At 44.9% G+C, this 17,426-nt stretch overlaps 1 protein-coding gene across 2 annotated transcripts in view; it reads right to left on the bottom strand.

Moving 5' to 3' along the window:
• The window catches only part of LOC126412205 (Krueppel homolog 2), a 54,119-nt gene that overhangs the window by 34,075 nt on the left and 2,618 nt on the right, over window positions 1-17,426 (bottom strand). For both annotated transcript variants that reach the window (XM_050081687.1, XM_050081686.1), the window contains one exon: window positions 11,861-11,928. In XM_050081687.1, coding sequence (XP_049937644.1) covers window positions 11,861-11,928 — 68 coding nt within the window. The remainder of the gene's footprint in view (window positions 1-11,860; window positions 11,929-17,426) is intronic.

Here is a 17,426-nt window from a genome sequence, read left to right on the forward strand (position 1 = left end):
AATGCTGAGATTCTCACCACCTGTCAAGCCAAAAGGAAAGATTGGTGGTTGACCAGCTTCTGCACACAGACTCTAGACCGGACTGGTCCAAAAGGCGCCAGTCGATACCCGAATTCCCTCATGATTGACAGAGTCTAACATTTTGAGGTAGGAAATATGGGCTGATCCATAGACCATGCTGCCATACTCCAAACGTGATTGAACAAATGCCCCATAAAACTGCAGGAGGTGGGACCTATCAGCTCCCCCTGCTTTTCCACTGGGGCATTTCAAAACATTCAATGACGAGAGGCACTTTAGAGTGAAAAAGTGTACAGTTTTCTGAAAACTGTAAAATATTATACCCCCCCCCCCCCCCACATTGTGAGCACTGGTTGGTTAAAACTTCGACAAGCATGGTTAAAATAGACACACATAATCTCCTTTGGTGAGAATTGAAAACCAGTTGTCTTAGCCCATGTTTTCAGCCTCCTGATGGTCAGCTGTAGCTGTCCTGTCGTCATTGAAAGATTGGAGGAAGGGTAGAAGATTGTGAAGTCATCCACAAACAAAAACCATTCGACAGGGTTCCTGACTGTGGAGGAAATGCCACTGATAGCAATGGCAAACAACGTGACACTGAGTACCCTGCCTTCGGCGACCCCATTCTCTTGAACGTAACAGACAGACAAGGCATCATTAATACGATATTGAAAGTACCGGTCCTCGAGGAAGGAGTGGATAAGAAGCGGCGGATGTCGTCCATGTAGTCCCCATTTGTGAAGTTGGAGAAGGATGTTGTACCTCCAAGTAGTGTCATATGCTTTTTAAGGTCAAAAAACACAAAAAACAAGTGGTTTTGGCATAAGGAGGACTCCTGTATCGCTGTCTCCACCAGAATTAAGTTGTCAAGGGTGGAACATTAACACCTGAAACCGCACTGGGGGGCGGCTCAGGCGACCTTGGGATTCAAGCAGCCAGATGAGGCAGTGGTTGACCACGAGTTCAAGAGTCTTACCCATACAACTGGTAAGGACTACACTCCAATAACTGTTAGGGGTGCTACGGTCCTTGCCTGGTTTCCATAATGGAATATTGTCTCCTTACAAGTCATGAGGTACTGTCCATTAAACCACATCTGACACACGAGAGGAGCTGTCCTTTTGCTTCAGGGCACAGATGATGGAGTAAGACATAATCAATCTCATCAGCTCCTGGAACAGTGTGTCTGGCTGTGGACAGAGCTGATTCCAGTTCACACATGGAGAATGGAGGGTTGTAGATTTCCCCATAATGCGAGAAGACATGGAGCTTCCTCATCTCCGCAATCCTACAGAACACCTGAAATGAACGATCTTGTTTGGATGACACAATGACTGTAAAAAAGGTTCAGCTAAAACATAAGCCATGTCTTTAGGCACGTCCACCAAGACCTCATTTCTTGACAAGGCCGTAAAGGTATGTGTATTGTCCTTGCCTGAAATCTACATGACTGATTCCTAAACTTGCACAGTGGAAATGGATCGATTAATGGAACTTGTGAATTCCTTCAAGGAATTCCTCCTCTGTTCTTTTATCACTTGCCTTACATGTGCTCTAACAGATCTGATCGCAAGAAGGTTTTCTGTAGTTGGATGGTGTTTGAAGTTCCACAGAGCTGTTCATGTGGCTCTGAATGCCAAGTGACAGCTGTCATTCCACCAAGGTACACACCATCATCTGAGCTGGTTGCTGGACTGGAGGATGGACTATGCAGCAGCCCACTAGATCTCACAAGTGATATGGGCCACTGTCTCCTGTGCACAATCCTTTTGTTCAAACGCAGTCTGTTGACTGTACTGCAACCTATTTGCCCTTTGAATCATGTATTGTTGTGGTCTCCTGTCAACTCCAGTCAGAGGCAGCAGTTGGTTGGTTTAAAGGTGGGAGAAGGGACCGAACTACGAGGTCATTGGTCCCTTGTTCCTAATAAAACAATGCCACAAGGGTGAGAATAAAATGGATGAAACATATAACACAAAACAGAAAGAAAGGAAAAGCCACAAGAACAAAGGGAAGGCAACAAACACTAAAAGGAACAAAAGAGGATAAGAAAACTAAAGAGAGACGCTAGAAACAGAAGAGAGTAAAACACGAGAGTAGATTACAGTGGCTGGCCAACCACGAGAATAAAAAGGGAAAGCCACCCACTCTGCAACACATTAAAACCTCCACCCTAAAAGCACTACGATGGAGGACACAGAGGGACAAAGGACATGCGCTAAAACCTACACATAAGTATAAAACCCACTCTCACGGATAAAACGTAAAACTAAAGCTGCTGTGGAGGCATTGTCGCCCAACACCAAAGGCAGGGTGCTGGGAAAGTTAAAAGTCTGCCACAGAGCGGCTAAAAGTGGGCAGTCCAGCAAGAGGTGGACGACTGTCATTTGGGAGCTACAGCGACACTGAGGTGGGTCCTCGCGATGGAGTAGGTAACCATGCGTTAGCCACGTATGGCCAATGCTGAGCCGGCAGAGGACAACTGATTCCCAGTGAGAGGCTTGCAAGGAAGACTTCCACACAGTCGTAGTCTCCTTAATGACATGCAGTTTGTTGTGTGTGCTGTTATGCCATTCTGTCTCCCAAAGCTGGAAAACCCTACGGTGTAAGACAGAACACAGGTTAGCTTCAGAGATGCCTATCTCCAGAAGCGGTTTCTGCGTCGCCTGTTTGGCCAGCCTGTTGGCAAGTTCGTTGCTGGGGATTCCGACTTGTCCTGGGGTCCACGCAAACACCACGGAATGGCGGGACTGTTTCAGGGCATAGATGGACTCCTGAATGGACGCTACTAGAGGGTGGCGAGGGTAGCACTGGTCAATAGTTTGTAGGCTGCTCAATGAGTCAGTACACAGGAGAAATGACTCGGCAGGGCATGAGCAGATGTACTCAAGAGCACAAGACATGGCCACCAGCTCTGCAGTGAAAATACTGCAGCCAACTGACAAGGAGTGCTGCTCAATATGCCCTCCATGAGCATATGTGAAGCCTATGTGACCATCAGTCATTGAGCCATTGGTGTAAACCACTTCAGAGCCCTGGAACACGTCAAGAATCGAGAGGAAGTGACAGCGGAGAGTGGCGGGGTTAATGGAGTTCTTAGGGCCATGCAAAAAGTCCAGATGAAGCTGCAGCCGAGGGATGCACCATGTAGGTGTACGTGAATGGGCCACAAGTAGAGGTGGTAAGGGGAACGACTCCAGTTCGGAGAGAAGGGATCGCACGCGAACCGCAATCGTTAGCCCCGGTCTGGGCCGCCGATGCAGGAGATGTACTGCTGCGGGCGGGAAAAGGAGACATTAATTCGGATTCTCAGGGGAACTATGAATGTGTGCTGCATAACTGGTGAGCAGTTGCACACGTCTGATCTGCAGCGGATGGACACCAGCCTCCATCAGTACGCTGGTCACCGGACTCGTCCTAAAAGCTCCTGTCGCTAATTGAACCCCACAGTGGTGCACAGGGTGAGTTAATGCAATGCTGAAGACACTGCCGAACCACAAACCACACTTCCATAGTCAATTCGGGATTCGACAAGGGCTCTGTAGAGCTGCAGAAGCGTACAGTGAGCTGTACCCCAATTGTTGTTGCTCAGGCAATGGAGGGCATTGAGGTGCTGCCAGCACTTCTGCTTAAGCTGACGAAGATGAGGGAGCTAAGTCAATCGAGCCACAAAAACCAGTCCTAGGAATTGATAACTCTCCACTACAGTGAGTGGATCATCATTAAGGTAAAGTGCAGGTTCCGGATAAACGGTATGACGACGACAGAATTGCATGACACACGACTTTACAGCTGAAAACTGGAAGCCGTGGGCTAGAGCCCATGACTGTGCCTTGTGGATGGCTCCCTGGAGGCGCTGCTCAGCAACAACAGTACTGGAGCAGCAGTACGAAATGCAGAAGTCGTCTGTATACAAAGAAGGTGAAACAGAGGGCCCGGCAGCTGCTGCTAGACCGTTAATGGCCACTAAAAATAGAGACACACTCAATTAAGAGCCCTGCGGGACTCCATTCTCCTGAATATGGATGGGACTATGGGAGTCACCGATTTGGACATGGAAAGTATGGAGCGACAGGAAGTTTTGGATAAAAATCTGGAGTGGTCCCTGGAGCCCCCACCCATACAATGTGGCAAGGATATGATGTCGCCAAGTCATGTCGTACGCTTTATGTAAGTCAAAAAAGACGGCAATCAGGTGTTGCCGTCTGGAAATGGCTGTTCGGATGGCAGACTCGATGGATACAAGATTATCAGTGGTCGAGCGATCCTGGCAGAAGCCGCCCTGACATGGAGCCAGCAAGCCACACGACTCCAGAACCCAACCCAACCACTGACATACCATACATTCCAGCAGCTTACAAATAACATTGGTGAGGCTGATGGGCCGATAGCTATCCACATGAAGCAGGTTTTTATGGGGTTTGAGCACCGGAACGATGGTGCTCTCCCACCATTGCAATGGAAAGACGCCATCGCACCATATCTGGTAGAAGATGATGAGAAGATGTCGCTTGTAGTCAGATGAGAGATGTTTAATCATCTGGCTGTGGATGCCATCAGGTCGAGGAGCTGTGTCAGGGAAATGTGCAAGGGCACTGAGGAGCACCCACTCTGTAAATGGGGCATTATAGGATTCACTGCAGCGTGTAGTGAATAGAGGATGTTCCCTTCCAGCCGCCGTTTGAGTGTGCAAAAGGCTGGGGGGTAATTCTCTGACACAGAGGCTCGAGCAAAGTGCTCGGCAATCGCGTTTGCATCGGTACATAACTCACCATTTATGATAACACCGGGGACAGCTGTTGAGGCCTTGTACCTGAAAAGACATTTGATCTTTGTCCAGACTTGGGAAGGTGACGTATGGCATCCAATGGTGGAGACTTATCTCTCCCAACACTCCTCCTTCCGTTGTTTGATAAGGTAGCAAACATGGGCATGGAGCTGTTTAAAGGCTATGAGGTGCTCCAGGGAAGGGTGCTGCTTAAGCCGCTGTAGAGCTCGCCGACACTCCTTAATTGCTTCAGAGACTTCCGGCGACCACCAAGGGACTGCCTTACACCTCCGGCACCCTAAAGAGCGAGGGATCGCATTTTCTGCCGCAGAAACAATTGTGCTAGTCACCTGCTCAACCATCACATCAATGTTACTGTGTGGGGGAGATTCAGCAGTGACAGCAGAGGTGAAAGTTACCCAGTCCACGACCAGCTGCTTTTGGGCTCTTCATCCACTGGCGGGTGTTGTCTTTCCCACTAGAAGAAACCTGGGAAGGGAGTGACCCAAGGGACCCCTTCCTAGCGAGAGAAGCCAAAGAAGACTTACGCTTCTCCAGCTTAATAGTGGGGCCAGACGTCCCCGACGGTTGGGGGGCGGGGGCGGGGAGTGCTCCTGAAGTAGGTGGTGCAGGAGCAACAGGGAGGGAAACGCCCCCACCATCAAGGAGACAGGTGTAGTCTTCCAGCTCTGAGAGCTGACCTGGGTTGGCAGAGCTGATGGTGCCAGAACTGTTGTAGCGGCGGCGTAAGACGATGTCATAAGCACAGGATGCAGGTGTTCAAATTTTCTCTTAGCCTCTGTGTAGGTTAGTCAGTCCAGCGTCTTGTAATCCATGATTTTCCTTTCTTTCTGGAGAATCCTGCAGTCAGGCGAGCAACGCGAATGGTGCTCTCTGCAGTTGACACAGGTGGAAGGCGGGGCACATGGAATATTGGGATGTTATGGACGTTCGCAATCTTGACATGTGACACTGGAAGTACAGCGGGAAGACATACTGCCAAATTTGCAGCATTTAAAGCATCGCATTGGAGGAGGGATATAGGGCTTTCATCACCGCGGTAGACCATCACCTTGACCTTCTCGGTTAATGTATCACCCTTGAAGGCCAAGATGAAGGCACCGGTGGCAACCTGATTATCCTTCGGACCCCGGTGGACACGCCGGATGAAATGTACACTTTGCCATTCTAAATTGGTGCGCAGCTCATTGTCGGACTGCAAAAGATCTCTGTGAAATATGATACCCTGTATCATATTTAAGCTCTTATGGGGCATGATGGTTACAGAAACATCTCCCAGCTTGTCACAAGAGAGTAACTCCTGTGACTGGGCAGATGAATCTGTTTTGATCAAGACTGACCCAGATCTCATTTTGGACAAGGCCTCTACCTCCCCGAACTTGTCCTCTACATGCTCAACAAAAAACTGAGGCTTCGTCATGAAAGATTCCCCATCAGCTCTCGAACATACCAGGTACCGAGGCGAATAAGGTCCGCTGCCATCCTTAGCCTGATGTTCCTCCCATGGTATGGCCAGGGAGGGGAACGATTTGGGGTCATATTTCTATGCATTGAATTGAGCTCGTGATCGCTTATAGACTGCTGGTGTTTCACCACCAGCAAGAGACGATGTACTACGCTTCATGGTGTGTCATCCACCCTGATGCCACCCACTGTGACCAGGTGTCCTCCCCACGGACACCATCCAGCTGCAGCAAAGGCCACCTTGCAGGATGGCCATTGCTGGGAGTCCCGATGCCCCAGGGGGATGGGCATCTACCCCTTGGCATACGTGGGGAGTTAGTGGCGCAGGCATCAGCAGAGCGATCCCTGTGTTGTCAGGGGGCTACAACCAACAAGGTACAAGGCAGCCCCACCTCAACTGACTGGCTACCGTGCTGAATATCAGGTGCAATGAAGTCCATGGTCATTGTCGATGCAGAAATCGACACTGCATAGTGCATGGTGGAACACACACCCAATAAGGTGTCCTCACGCAAGAGATGGAGAATGGGCGGGACTGCAATGCACGATGGACACGATGCACCTTGTAAGGCGCCCTTCCGCAGTTGGCTTGCTCTTTGGGAAAATTTTGAAGAGTGGAGGTCAAACCCTACAGGGGACCATCACATAAAGGCCGAAACGTGTGAAACTCCTTTTAGTCACCTCATATGACAGGCAGGAATACCTCATGCCCATTCTAATCCCTGGATCCGCAGGGGACGGCAGCAGTTGGATCCACAATGGGAAGTGGTCACTAGAACATAAATCTTTAGCCACTTCCCACTAAACTGAGTTTGCAATAGCTGGGAAGCAAAAACAAAGGTCAATCACTGAAAAAGTGCCTGCAGCTGTGGAGAAAAATGTGCCATCTGACTTGAATTCTAAAGGCAGGTATTCTCAGACTGGACAAGTCACCTGATAATTTGACCTCTGGAGCAAGTGGTAGCCGAGCCCCAAAGCACATTGTGTGCAATGAAGTCACCCACAACGATGAGGGAGTGCCCACAACAATTCTGTCAGTGCATCTGCATCCAAAGGATAATGAGGTGGAAGATAGAAGGAACACACAGTGATGTTAAATGGTGCTATGCTAGAACTTTCGCAGCAACTGCTTGTATGGCCATGGTAAGAGGGACAGGTGAGGCATGGAATCTGTCTTCAATGAAAACAGCCACTCCACCTTTAGCCTGTCTCCAGTAATATTGTCCTTCCTGTACAGGTGGTGACTCCTTACAGCAGGTGTGTTGACACTTTAAAATGAGTTTCTTGTAAGCAGATGTAGAAGTTTATCCTGGACCAGGAGCTGTAATTCTTCCACATGTCTTTATTAGCCATTTAAATTCCACTGCAATACAGAAGTCCTTGTGGGAAACATTGATTAGCAATGGTTGGTCTTGTCTTTCTCCCTTGGTGGCAGCAATTTACCCAGAAGGTCAGAGGCAACGTTTGTCAGTGCCTGGGTCTCCAGTTGCTCCAAGTGAAGGTCCATATCCTCAGAAATAAAGTCCTGATCTGAGATGGGGAGAGCTTGCCAATCCAAAGGCTTAACTGGCACTTTCTTCGACTTTGAACTACTTTTTGGGTGACGGTGTTGCTTACTTTAGGGAGGAGTTGGTTGGCTGAGCTGAAGGGACAGCTTAATAGGCTTCTGGTGGTGGGCAGCAGCATGTGGCTTAGGTTGTAAGCCCATCGACAATGACTTCCAAACGATTTCTGGTTCAAGTGTAGCTCCGCCCCCCACACACTAACAAGTGCACGTGCTTGTACTTGAATAGAAGTAGTAAAAATTAGAGGCTGTGAAGCTTTGAAAGCTATTTCAGCTGCAGTATAGGGTATGAGTCTTGTGACTTTCTACTCCTGAATTTTCCTTTCCTCGTTGCAATCCTCATACTTTCTACTCCATTCTGGGTGATCCCCAGAGTAGTTTATACATTTTGCAGGAAGTATACAATAACTGCCTGATCTGCAAGCTGAGCCTCCACAATTTCCACACGTAGCCCTCCCATTACATACCATAGTGGCATGGTCAAATCTTTGGCATATGAAGCATCGCATTGTGTTGGAAACAAACAGGTGACCCTTAAGACAGATATAGTCTGCAATGATGTGTTCAAGTAATTCTGGAATAAATGATGCAGATTTTTCCAATGTGACACTGGCTCTCCTCATATAGTTCACCGCTTCTGTGATGCCCATTGTTTTCCATTCTTCACATAACTTGCAGGGTCCGTCTCCATAATAATATTGGAGCAGGTAGAGCCTTTGTAGAAGTTAGGTGCGGTATGCAACTCGCTTCTAAGGCCTTACATTCCAGAAGCTTAGATACTTGGTTTGAATTAGCAGTTTCGACTAGAAATGTTCCATTACAAAGTTGTTTGACACTTTTCAGGGACCCAGCAACAAACTCCGATGCCTTGTGAATATAGAATGGGACATCTTCTCTCAAAAATTCTCCCCGTTTTCATGATTACAATGAAAGTGTTATGGCTTACTAGTGCCCTGTTACTATGGTTCTGAGAATACTTCTCAGGAGGAGTGACCAACCAAGCATCCTCTTATAAGAGGGAGGGGGTGCAGGTACTATATGACAGTACTCCCGCCCTGTCAGTAGTAGTAGTTTGGTGAGACAGTTCCACAGAAATCCCATGAGATGCTAGGGAAACAAACATTGGCCCCAGCAGAGTGCTGCATCCCTGAGCAGGCCTTAGACAACTGGGGGACCGATGGTGCCCTAGAGGTTGCCCGCTAGAGCCTATTTTACCTCAACAGCCATTCACCTCATAGGCACATAGCACACTTTGAAGTTGATGGTCTTTTTATAGAGATGCGTACCTTTCTCGTGGTCCAGACAATGAAGCCAGGGCCCCTGTTCTCCGAAACATACAACATTTCACTGCTGCACTGCACAGTGGTTGCTGAAGCATGCACAGAGCTTATGGGAAAAGAGGACTGGCAGCGCTTACCAGTCCTCAGCTCAGGAACCCGAGGTTGCCAGGGCTGTACCCAGCAAACAAACACTTAGCCCCTGGAGGGTTTTTGGTTTCATGTGACGTTGGCAACGTAGTATTGTTTTCTTCGCCTGAGGCTCCTTTAGCAGCGCCATAAAATGGTATTTTTTTGCCAATAGTCAGGATCATGAGAAGATGGCAGCCACACTGCCAAAATACGCTACATTCTCTATTTCAAAAGTAAAATGAATGGAATATTTTTTCATCATGAACCAACTATACAATATGCTGTGAAGAAAATGTGGTACTCATCAGTCAAAAGGCAGGTCATTCACTGTATTGTACTAAAGCTGGTGAGTGCAACAGTCTGTAATGGAAATTAATTGTGATACAATACAAGTTCCTTAAAGAAAATGTTTTTCACCAAATGGATTTTACGAAATGTGACAAAGTGGTAAATGAAGTGACTGAATTGAATTTTTGGAATGATGTGATGTGAAGTATGTAGTCTATGTAATTTATTATAGAAGCAAGTGGCAGCTGCTTTGACTGACAAGTTATGATATAAACTGGTGTGCAGAACTTAAGGACGACATTAACTTTCACATGATGTGTCATTGCCAGTTAACATAGCTTAATGAAATTTGTACTAGATAGAAATCATGATTTTTTTATGGTCCCCTGGACATTATAAATGGTGGGACATAGTTCTTAATAGGGTGTGTGAGCATTATGGATGGTAATGCACGTTCCCATGCTGCAAGGTTGGTAACTAGTTCTTGTGGTAGGGTGTCCCATTCCTCCAACAGTGTGATTGACAACCGCTATATGGTTTTGGTACATGTGGATGTTGCACAGTACATCTCCCCAATACATCCCACATGCACTCAGCACAGGCCAGGCCAGCCCATTCACCAAACATTCTCTTGTCCCAAGAGCTGCTCCACCTGCATAGTTGTTAAGACAAACTTTGGTGTTTGTCTAACAGTCGGAAAGCAAAGCAATGATTGAAGGGATTGCTATGCTAAGGAGAAATCTACGGATACCAGTCACCGAATGCTGGCCCCTATTTTGACTGGATCAGAGGTGGGATCTTCCTATGCGTCAATCAGCGGACCTGAAGGTAGGGTAATCTAGTGCTGAAACTGGTGGCAATAAAGTAACAACTGGAAATTTACACGGCTGCAGGTGTTTTGTTTTGACATTTATATCGAATATCAGAGGTCCCACAACCATCTGTATAAAGACGGACTTACAGAGACTTATGGTAATGGTAATGGTGATGGATTAATGGTAATGGTGATGGTGATGGATTAACTGATGAAGTAGGCATTCACTCTGAAAACACTGAGATGTCCAGAAGGAACAAGACAGCTGCCCAAAAATTATGGTTTACTTGGAACACCAAATTGAAACAACTTCAGTCCAACTAATGTTGGTAAAACACCTCTCTGATTGTGCTGTATGTAATACACAAAGCTTACTAATTACTTCAAACAATGGAAAATCCAGGATCGAATAATGACACTATCACGAAATGGATAGATTGCTACTCACCATGTAGAGATGTGAATTTGCAGGTGGGCACAACAAAAAAAGCGCGCGGGCGCGCGCCACACACACACACACACACACACACACACACACACACACACACACACACACAACTACTGTCTCTGGCCACTGAGGCCGAATACCAACTGATTACTTCTGTACATAAGACTCACTAGTTGAAATTTGTGAGAAAATAATTTATAATTTGCGTGTTTATGTGAAAATAAGCATAAAGTGTGTTTATGGTATTTAACCAGTGTCAACTTTTTCCGACGTTTCAGATTATCCATTTTTACAGCAGATTATATGGCTAAGCAATGGCGCCACCTAATATGGGAAAAAAGTTTCACTGCAGTTCAATATAAATAGATAAGGACAGAATCTTACGGTAGTTGGCAGGAGCACAGCAAATGAAAAAAATGCACACAGTAGCACTAGATATAGATTAAGATAAAAGGCTGTTTCTTCCTGCAACAGAGGGGAATTTTTTGTGCATACTTGCACTTGCATGTTTTATGGAGCAGGAAGTCAGTAATGGTTTGTTTTTTTTTTTTTTTTTTTTTGCATCAAATTGAATTTTGTAGGTGGCATTTACTATTTCTAAACATAACTCATCAATGCTAAAAGCAGTTAATTATTTTGAGTGTTGCAATTTGTAGCTAAAGCTTGTCTTTGCACAAAACAAATGGTCACAGAACTTCACCTTTACACTCTTCCATCTTACGAAGTATGTAATCAACACAGCAGCACTACTTCTACTGATATACCTCCTTCCTCCAAATGAGAGTACATTTAAGACAGTTCACAGCTTCCATTAACGATAGTCAGTACCCAGCCTCATATTTACGTATTAGGTAAGAAACACTGCGCTATTCAAAAAATCAGATAAAGCAGAATTGTTTGTTAATAATTGCCTTTAAAATGAACATCATACTCACTGAAACACTGTATCGTTCTCATTACCTGTTTAAATGGAAGGAAATCAAACCAGTTTCTTACTTATGTTGTTTATGACAATACAAATTTTATCACCTATTAGGTATTAAGTCAAAGCATTTGTACTTACATCCAGTAAAATCAGAGAGTATCGTGAGAACTGAAGCACTGCGAATAAAAACACTGGCAACAGAATCACTGTAAAAATGTTAAGAGAAATAAACTTTATGACAGTGAAACTATTTTTTGAAAACATACAAAATACACCCTGAAACCACTTTTCTCCAAGCAGCTCATAAATTTTCATTTCCTAATGCTAACAAAAAGTTACATTCGAATATGAAATCTGAAAACTGCTGTGAAAAAGAATAAGTATCAAACAAATCAATATGGACAGGATAATTTTGCAAAAATGATGGCACAAAATTAGTGATTTTTAGTGAAATAATGAATATTGTGATTTTTATGAGATATTGTGAAATTTGTAGTTTTGTCAAAATATTATAAACCTGAGGTTGGCGGTTTACTAATATTTGTAATTGATAGTTATTGAATTTTAAAATTATTTTTGACTTCTAATCTCCTCAAGGTTCAAGTACAATCTAAAACTGACAGTTCATTTCCCACCAAACCAACTTCGACGTGACAACGAAAATAGTACCAAAATTAGCAAAAAATATCAGGGAATTTGGCTCTGCATGGTGAACAGTCAGACCCTCCTGTTGCTAGTCAGACCCCACAATGACGAATGGTGTCTAGTATCTGCAATGCTGAGGATGATGCTGAACCATACGCAAGACTCCCATAATCAAGACGTGTCAGAACCAGGGGTTTGTAGAGTGAGACTGAGGCAGTTGAGTGTACTAAGGTGTCGCCAGCACTTTCGCTTAAGTTGGCGAAGGTGGGGAAGCCACGCCAGCCGGTAATCAAAGACTAGTCCTACAAAGTGGTGCGTCTCAACTACAAGAAGTAAAACTGGGTGTGGATGGGCAGTATGATGGCGACAGAAGTGTATGACACAAGTCCTGGCGCAAGTCATGCAAGCAGTACATCCTGAGACACATCATCATCATCATCATCATCATCATCATCATGAGGGTGATAAACATTACAGATGGTAAAATCCTGATGTGCCCGTGCCCAAACAGCCACAGCCTCCAACGGAGTATCAAGAGGCACAAGGTAACTGTATATGAATCCAGCACATACATATGAAGTCCACTTGATATGCTCTCACAGTCAGTACGATTCTTAAAATAACCTCAATAGTTAACGAAGGGCAGAGGTCCAATATGCTGGAAACCACAATTCCTGGATGACATTATAGAATGCAGGTTATGTGCTTAAAAGCTGCCATAGTTCAGCCAGGTGGTGCAAAAATCTGTTACAATTCTACTGGAATGTAAGAGTGTCTAAATATTGTGGGAACATGACGTGACCGGGAGGGGAGGCGAGTGTCAGATTATGACCAAGGGTCATGTACTGCCACTGGCCGACACATCAGGGGATCCACTGACATAGATTCTGTGGCGCATTGCCTGGGGAGATCTGGTGCTTCAGGAGCCACTGGGAGCACATACAGAGTCTAGTGGCATGGGGGGGGGGGGGGGGCACATAATTTCCTTTGTCTTAGAGGATTTCTTTTTATATTTCTTCTTCTTAGAAGACAAGGACTGAGAAGGTTTCCCAGAACTGGTTTCTGGTACAGGGGAGGAACAAGAAGTCCAATGGAAAGCAGCCTGTGGTTCCTGGCTGTGGACCAGCAGGAACCAAGGAAGGAAGAGTCCCAAGGGACCTCTTGGTAGCTAGAGAAGCCACAGGAGGATGAGGTGCCTCCAGATGGGAGATGGGGACCAGTGTCCCTGGCACATGGGGAGCCAATGCTCTTGAAGTGGGTGTGGTGGAAGCACCAGAAGGGCCCCTAACCACCTGGGGGGCAGGTATCGGTGGGTGGCTCTGAGGGCCCACTGTAAGAGGCGCAACAGAGGAAGGCACCATCGACAGAGAAAGTGATGACATTGCAGCTGTAGCATAAGATTGTGCTATTTGTCTGGGATTTAGATGCTCATACTCTTTTCTGGCCTCTTGATATGTGATCTTGTCCAGGGTCTTACAATCTTGGATCTTCTTTTCACGGTTAAAAATGAAGCAATCTGGTGAGCAGGGAAAGTGGAGCTCACTGCAGTTTACACTGACAAGGGAGGGGCACGAAGAACGTTCACATGCAGTGGATGCCCATAATCCCTGCAGGTAGCAGGAGGAGTGCAACGGAAAGACGTTTGACCAAACTTCATACACCTGAAGCATCTCACAGGAGAAGGAAAATAGGGTTTCACGTCACATCGGTAGACAATAAACTTTATGTTCCTGGCAATGTATCACGCTCAAAAGCCAAGATGAAGGCCCTGGTAGGAACTCAGTTTTCCCTTGGTCCCCTATGGACACAACAGATGAAGTGCACAAACTGTCGTTCTAAATTGGCCTGCAGCTCGTCATCAGATTTTAGGAGAAGAGCACAGTTAAAGATTATGCCCTGTACCATACTGGGACTTCTGTGTGGAGTCACAGTCACATAGGGATGTCATCCAACATTGTTTTGCAAGAGAGAAGTGCCTATAAAAAAATTAAATTAAATTAAAAAAAGAAGGCTTTGTGGCCAAAAAGGTGTCCCCATGAGTCCTAGTATAGACCAGGTACCAGGTATTCTAGGGAGAATTTTGCTCCTTGTCTTTAGTTCTGCATCCCTCCAACGGCGTGGCAAGCGAAGGGAACATGTTGGGATCATACTTTGTTGCATCATACGAGACTTTTCCAGAAACCGCAGGGCGCGTGTGACCACCAACGGGAGAAAGTTTAAGTTGCTTCATGTGCAAACTATCTGTCTTGGTGCCACCCACTCGGAGCATGGGCTCTCTCCATTACTGCCACCAAGCCACAGCAACAGCTACCTGGCCAGCAATCTGTTGCCAGGAGTTCCTGTGCCCCAGTCATGATGGGCACATACTCCATGGAATACATGGGGAGTGTGCAGCACAGGCACCAACAGTGCGATCCCAGTGTGATCGGGGGCTACCACAACACAGGTACTTGATGAACCCCCCTCCCCCCACAATGGGATGGCTACCGTGCTGGGTTTCACACATACTACATCAGAAAGGAAGGGTGCCAAGGACCATCCGATGAAAAGTAAGAGGAGGGAGAAGACAAAGTGTAGGTTTGCAACACAGAAAGAGGAAGCAATGCTGCAAAGGCTGAGGCCCCGTCGTAGCCACACATGTACTCACCAAAGAGTGGTGAGCCCCCTGGAGCAGCTATCTATTGTCACATGAATTTCATTATCTTGAATACTAATTAATAGCAAATAAAGGTAAATTAACTGTCTCACTAATGAAAATGCAGATAACGATAAAACTAAGGATCACCAGCTAATACCTACAGGAGCCACAGGAAAGATGGTGAAATTCTGGTCTTTTAGTACCAGAAAGTGAAATACAAATTTCAGAATTTTGCCACGGAAGATTACATCAACTTTGCATTGGAGACCATACTGGCATACAGGTCACTTCATGATTTGTCCAAAACTGGATGCACGGTTGAATGAGATGTGTCAGTCATAGCTATAGGTGACTGACAGTTTTTGGACAACTTTCAAGGACTTGAAAATTTTTGTGCAGCGATTCGGCATACTTACAATAAAGTTTCAATGGTTAGTCAACGGCTCTAACATTGAGTATCCACACATTTGGACTCTCAAATAATTCAATGCCTAGCCTGATGAACTTTAACTTATCTGCAGAAATGCTGGACTTGTGAAATTTTCCAGCAATTAGCTTCAAGAGCTTTAACATAGAACAGTAATATGGTGTTTTGTACTTATCATTTTTGTAACTGCATGGTATTTTTCTGTGTCGCCATGTTGCTTTTACAATCTTAAAGATTTAATAACTGTTTTTATTGCTAAATGTTAACTAGCTGGTCTTCGTAACACTTTCTTTAATTTGTCATCACTGACCACAATAACGCTTCCAATGAACATTTATTAAGAGGTTAAGACAACTATTTAATGGTGCTCAAGCTCAAAGATTATAGGATATACCCAAGAAGCCAAAGCTTTATTAAAAATTATTATGTATGTTCAACAGCAAATAAGTCCTTTTACCCCAGACCTCGAGTTGATTAGATTAAATATGCAACTTTTATAGTGTATCTTGTGTGTACATACAGAAAGGATATGGGATTATTCTGTGACAAGTGACCAAACGTGGATGATGCTCCTCCTACCAACCTCTTCAACTTTGCTGAAATCTGTATAAAGTGCACTTAAGGGTATTCATGAAGTTCTACCAAATTTCAGCCTGATCTGTAACTTCTTGTAAGGGTAGAATTTTGATATATCGATATCACACTTTCAGGCACTGTAGTACAACAAACCATGAAGAAAAAAAAAAAAAGGACATTTCTTGGATAGATCTTTAATGCACTGTAGCACTGAAACTGATTATTTGCAAAATAAGCAAGTATAAATACAAAATCCACCAAACACTGCACGATAGCTTTGGAAACCGTGAAATCAAGATTGGGCTGTACAATGTGCTATTCTAACACAACCTGGGCATAGGACATGTGATGATCTAAGCCAATCAGAACACAGAATGAGAGCACATTACACAATATGTAATCAACCAACAGTATCATCATATTTTCAACGCATAACACACAAATGATGAAAAAATTTTAAGAACGAAACACTAGTAAAGTAGATATTCCAATGCAATGCACAAAATGTACAGTGCCAATCAAAGCAATGCTGTAACGTATCAGTAATGCTGAAGAAACTGAAGGCACCAATTTCCCTGAAAGGCATGGAATAGTAGTTGCTACTCATGCTTGCAATTACTTTGAATGTTATTGCACTACAACTCCACCGCGCACATAAATTTTACCCACTTCAACAAGAAGGTGATATGATATTTCTTTCTGGCTATGTGCTTGACAGAACGTACTCTCAGCTAGGTAACCTGCATAATGTTTAGTCTTTCTGCCACATCAATGGATGACACCCTTGAAAACCTACCATGTTCTGTGTGTGAATCGGATGCTCCTTCATATCTACCAAGTTCAAACTATGGTTCACTTTATAGTGCTGAAAACCTTCAGTATCTCAAATGTTGTATGAACTAAAGAAGTCACTAACAATTGTTGTCCCAGGGAGCATCTTTTCTTTTTATTATTGTGAACAACACTTCCTTGGCCAGGAATTCAACATGCTCAAGGAAGCATTTCTTCAACCCTCGCTGAATTCCACTGAACACCCAATTTCCTATGATTTCATGGCCTTTTTTGCATCTACTTTTCCCAAATTTCACTTCGCCAACTCATAACCAAACTGTTGCATTCCAACCTAACCTAGAGTTCCCGGTATGATACAGATCAGTCTGTCATCACAACCAGATTTTTTGGTTTCACATTTGTTGGCTTTGCAAACTCACAACAAAACTGTTGCTTTCCAACCTAACTTAGATCTCTGGCTATGCTACAGATCAGTCTGTCGCCAAAACCAGATTTTTTCTGTCAATTCAAGCCGTTCTCTTATGTCCTGGCCAAACAATACCATAGGGAATCACGAGATATTCAGTCAAAATCAGCTTAACTACACTCCTGGAAATCGCAACGTATTCATAGAATAACAGCCAAGT

Source organism: Schistocerca serialis, chromosome 7 (assembly GCF_023864345.2).
Source record: "Schistocerca serialis cubense isolate TAMUIC-IGC-003099 chromosome 7, iqSchSeri2.2, whole genome shotgun sequence".
Taxonomy (NCBI): domain Eukaryota; kingdom Metazoa; phylum Arthropoda; class Insecta; order Orthoptera; family Acrididae; genus Schistocerca; species Schistocerca serialis.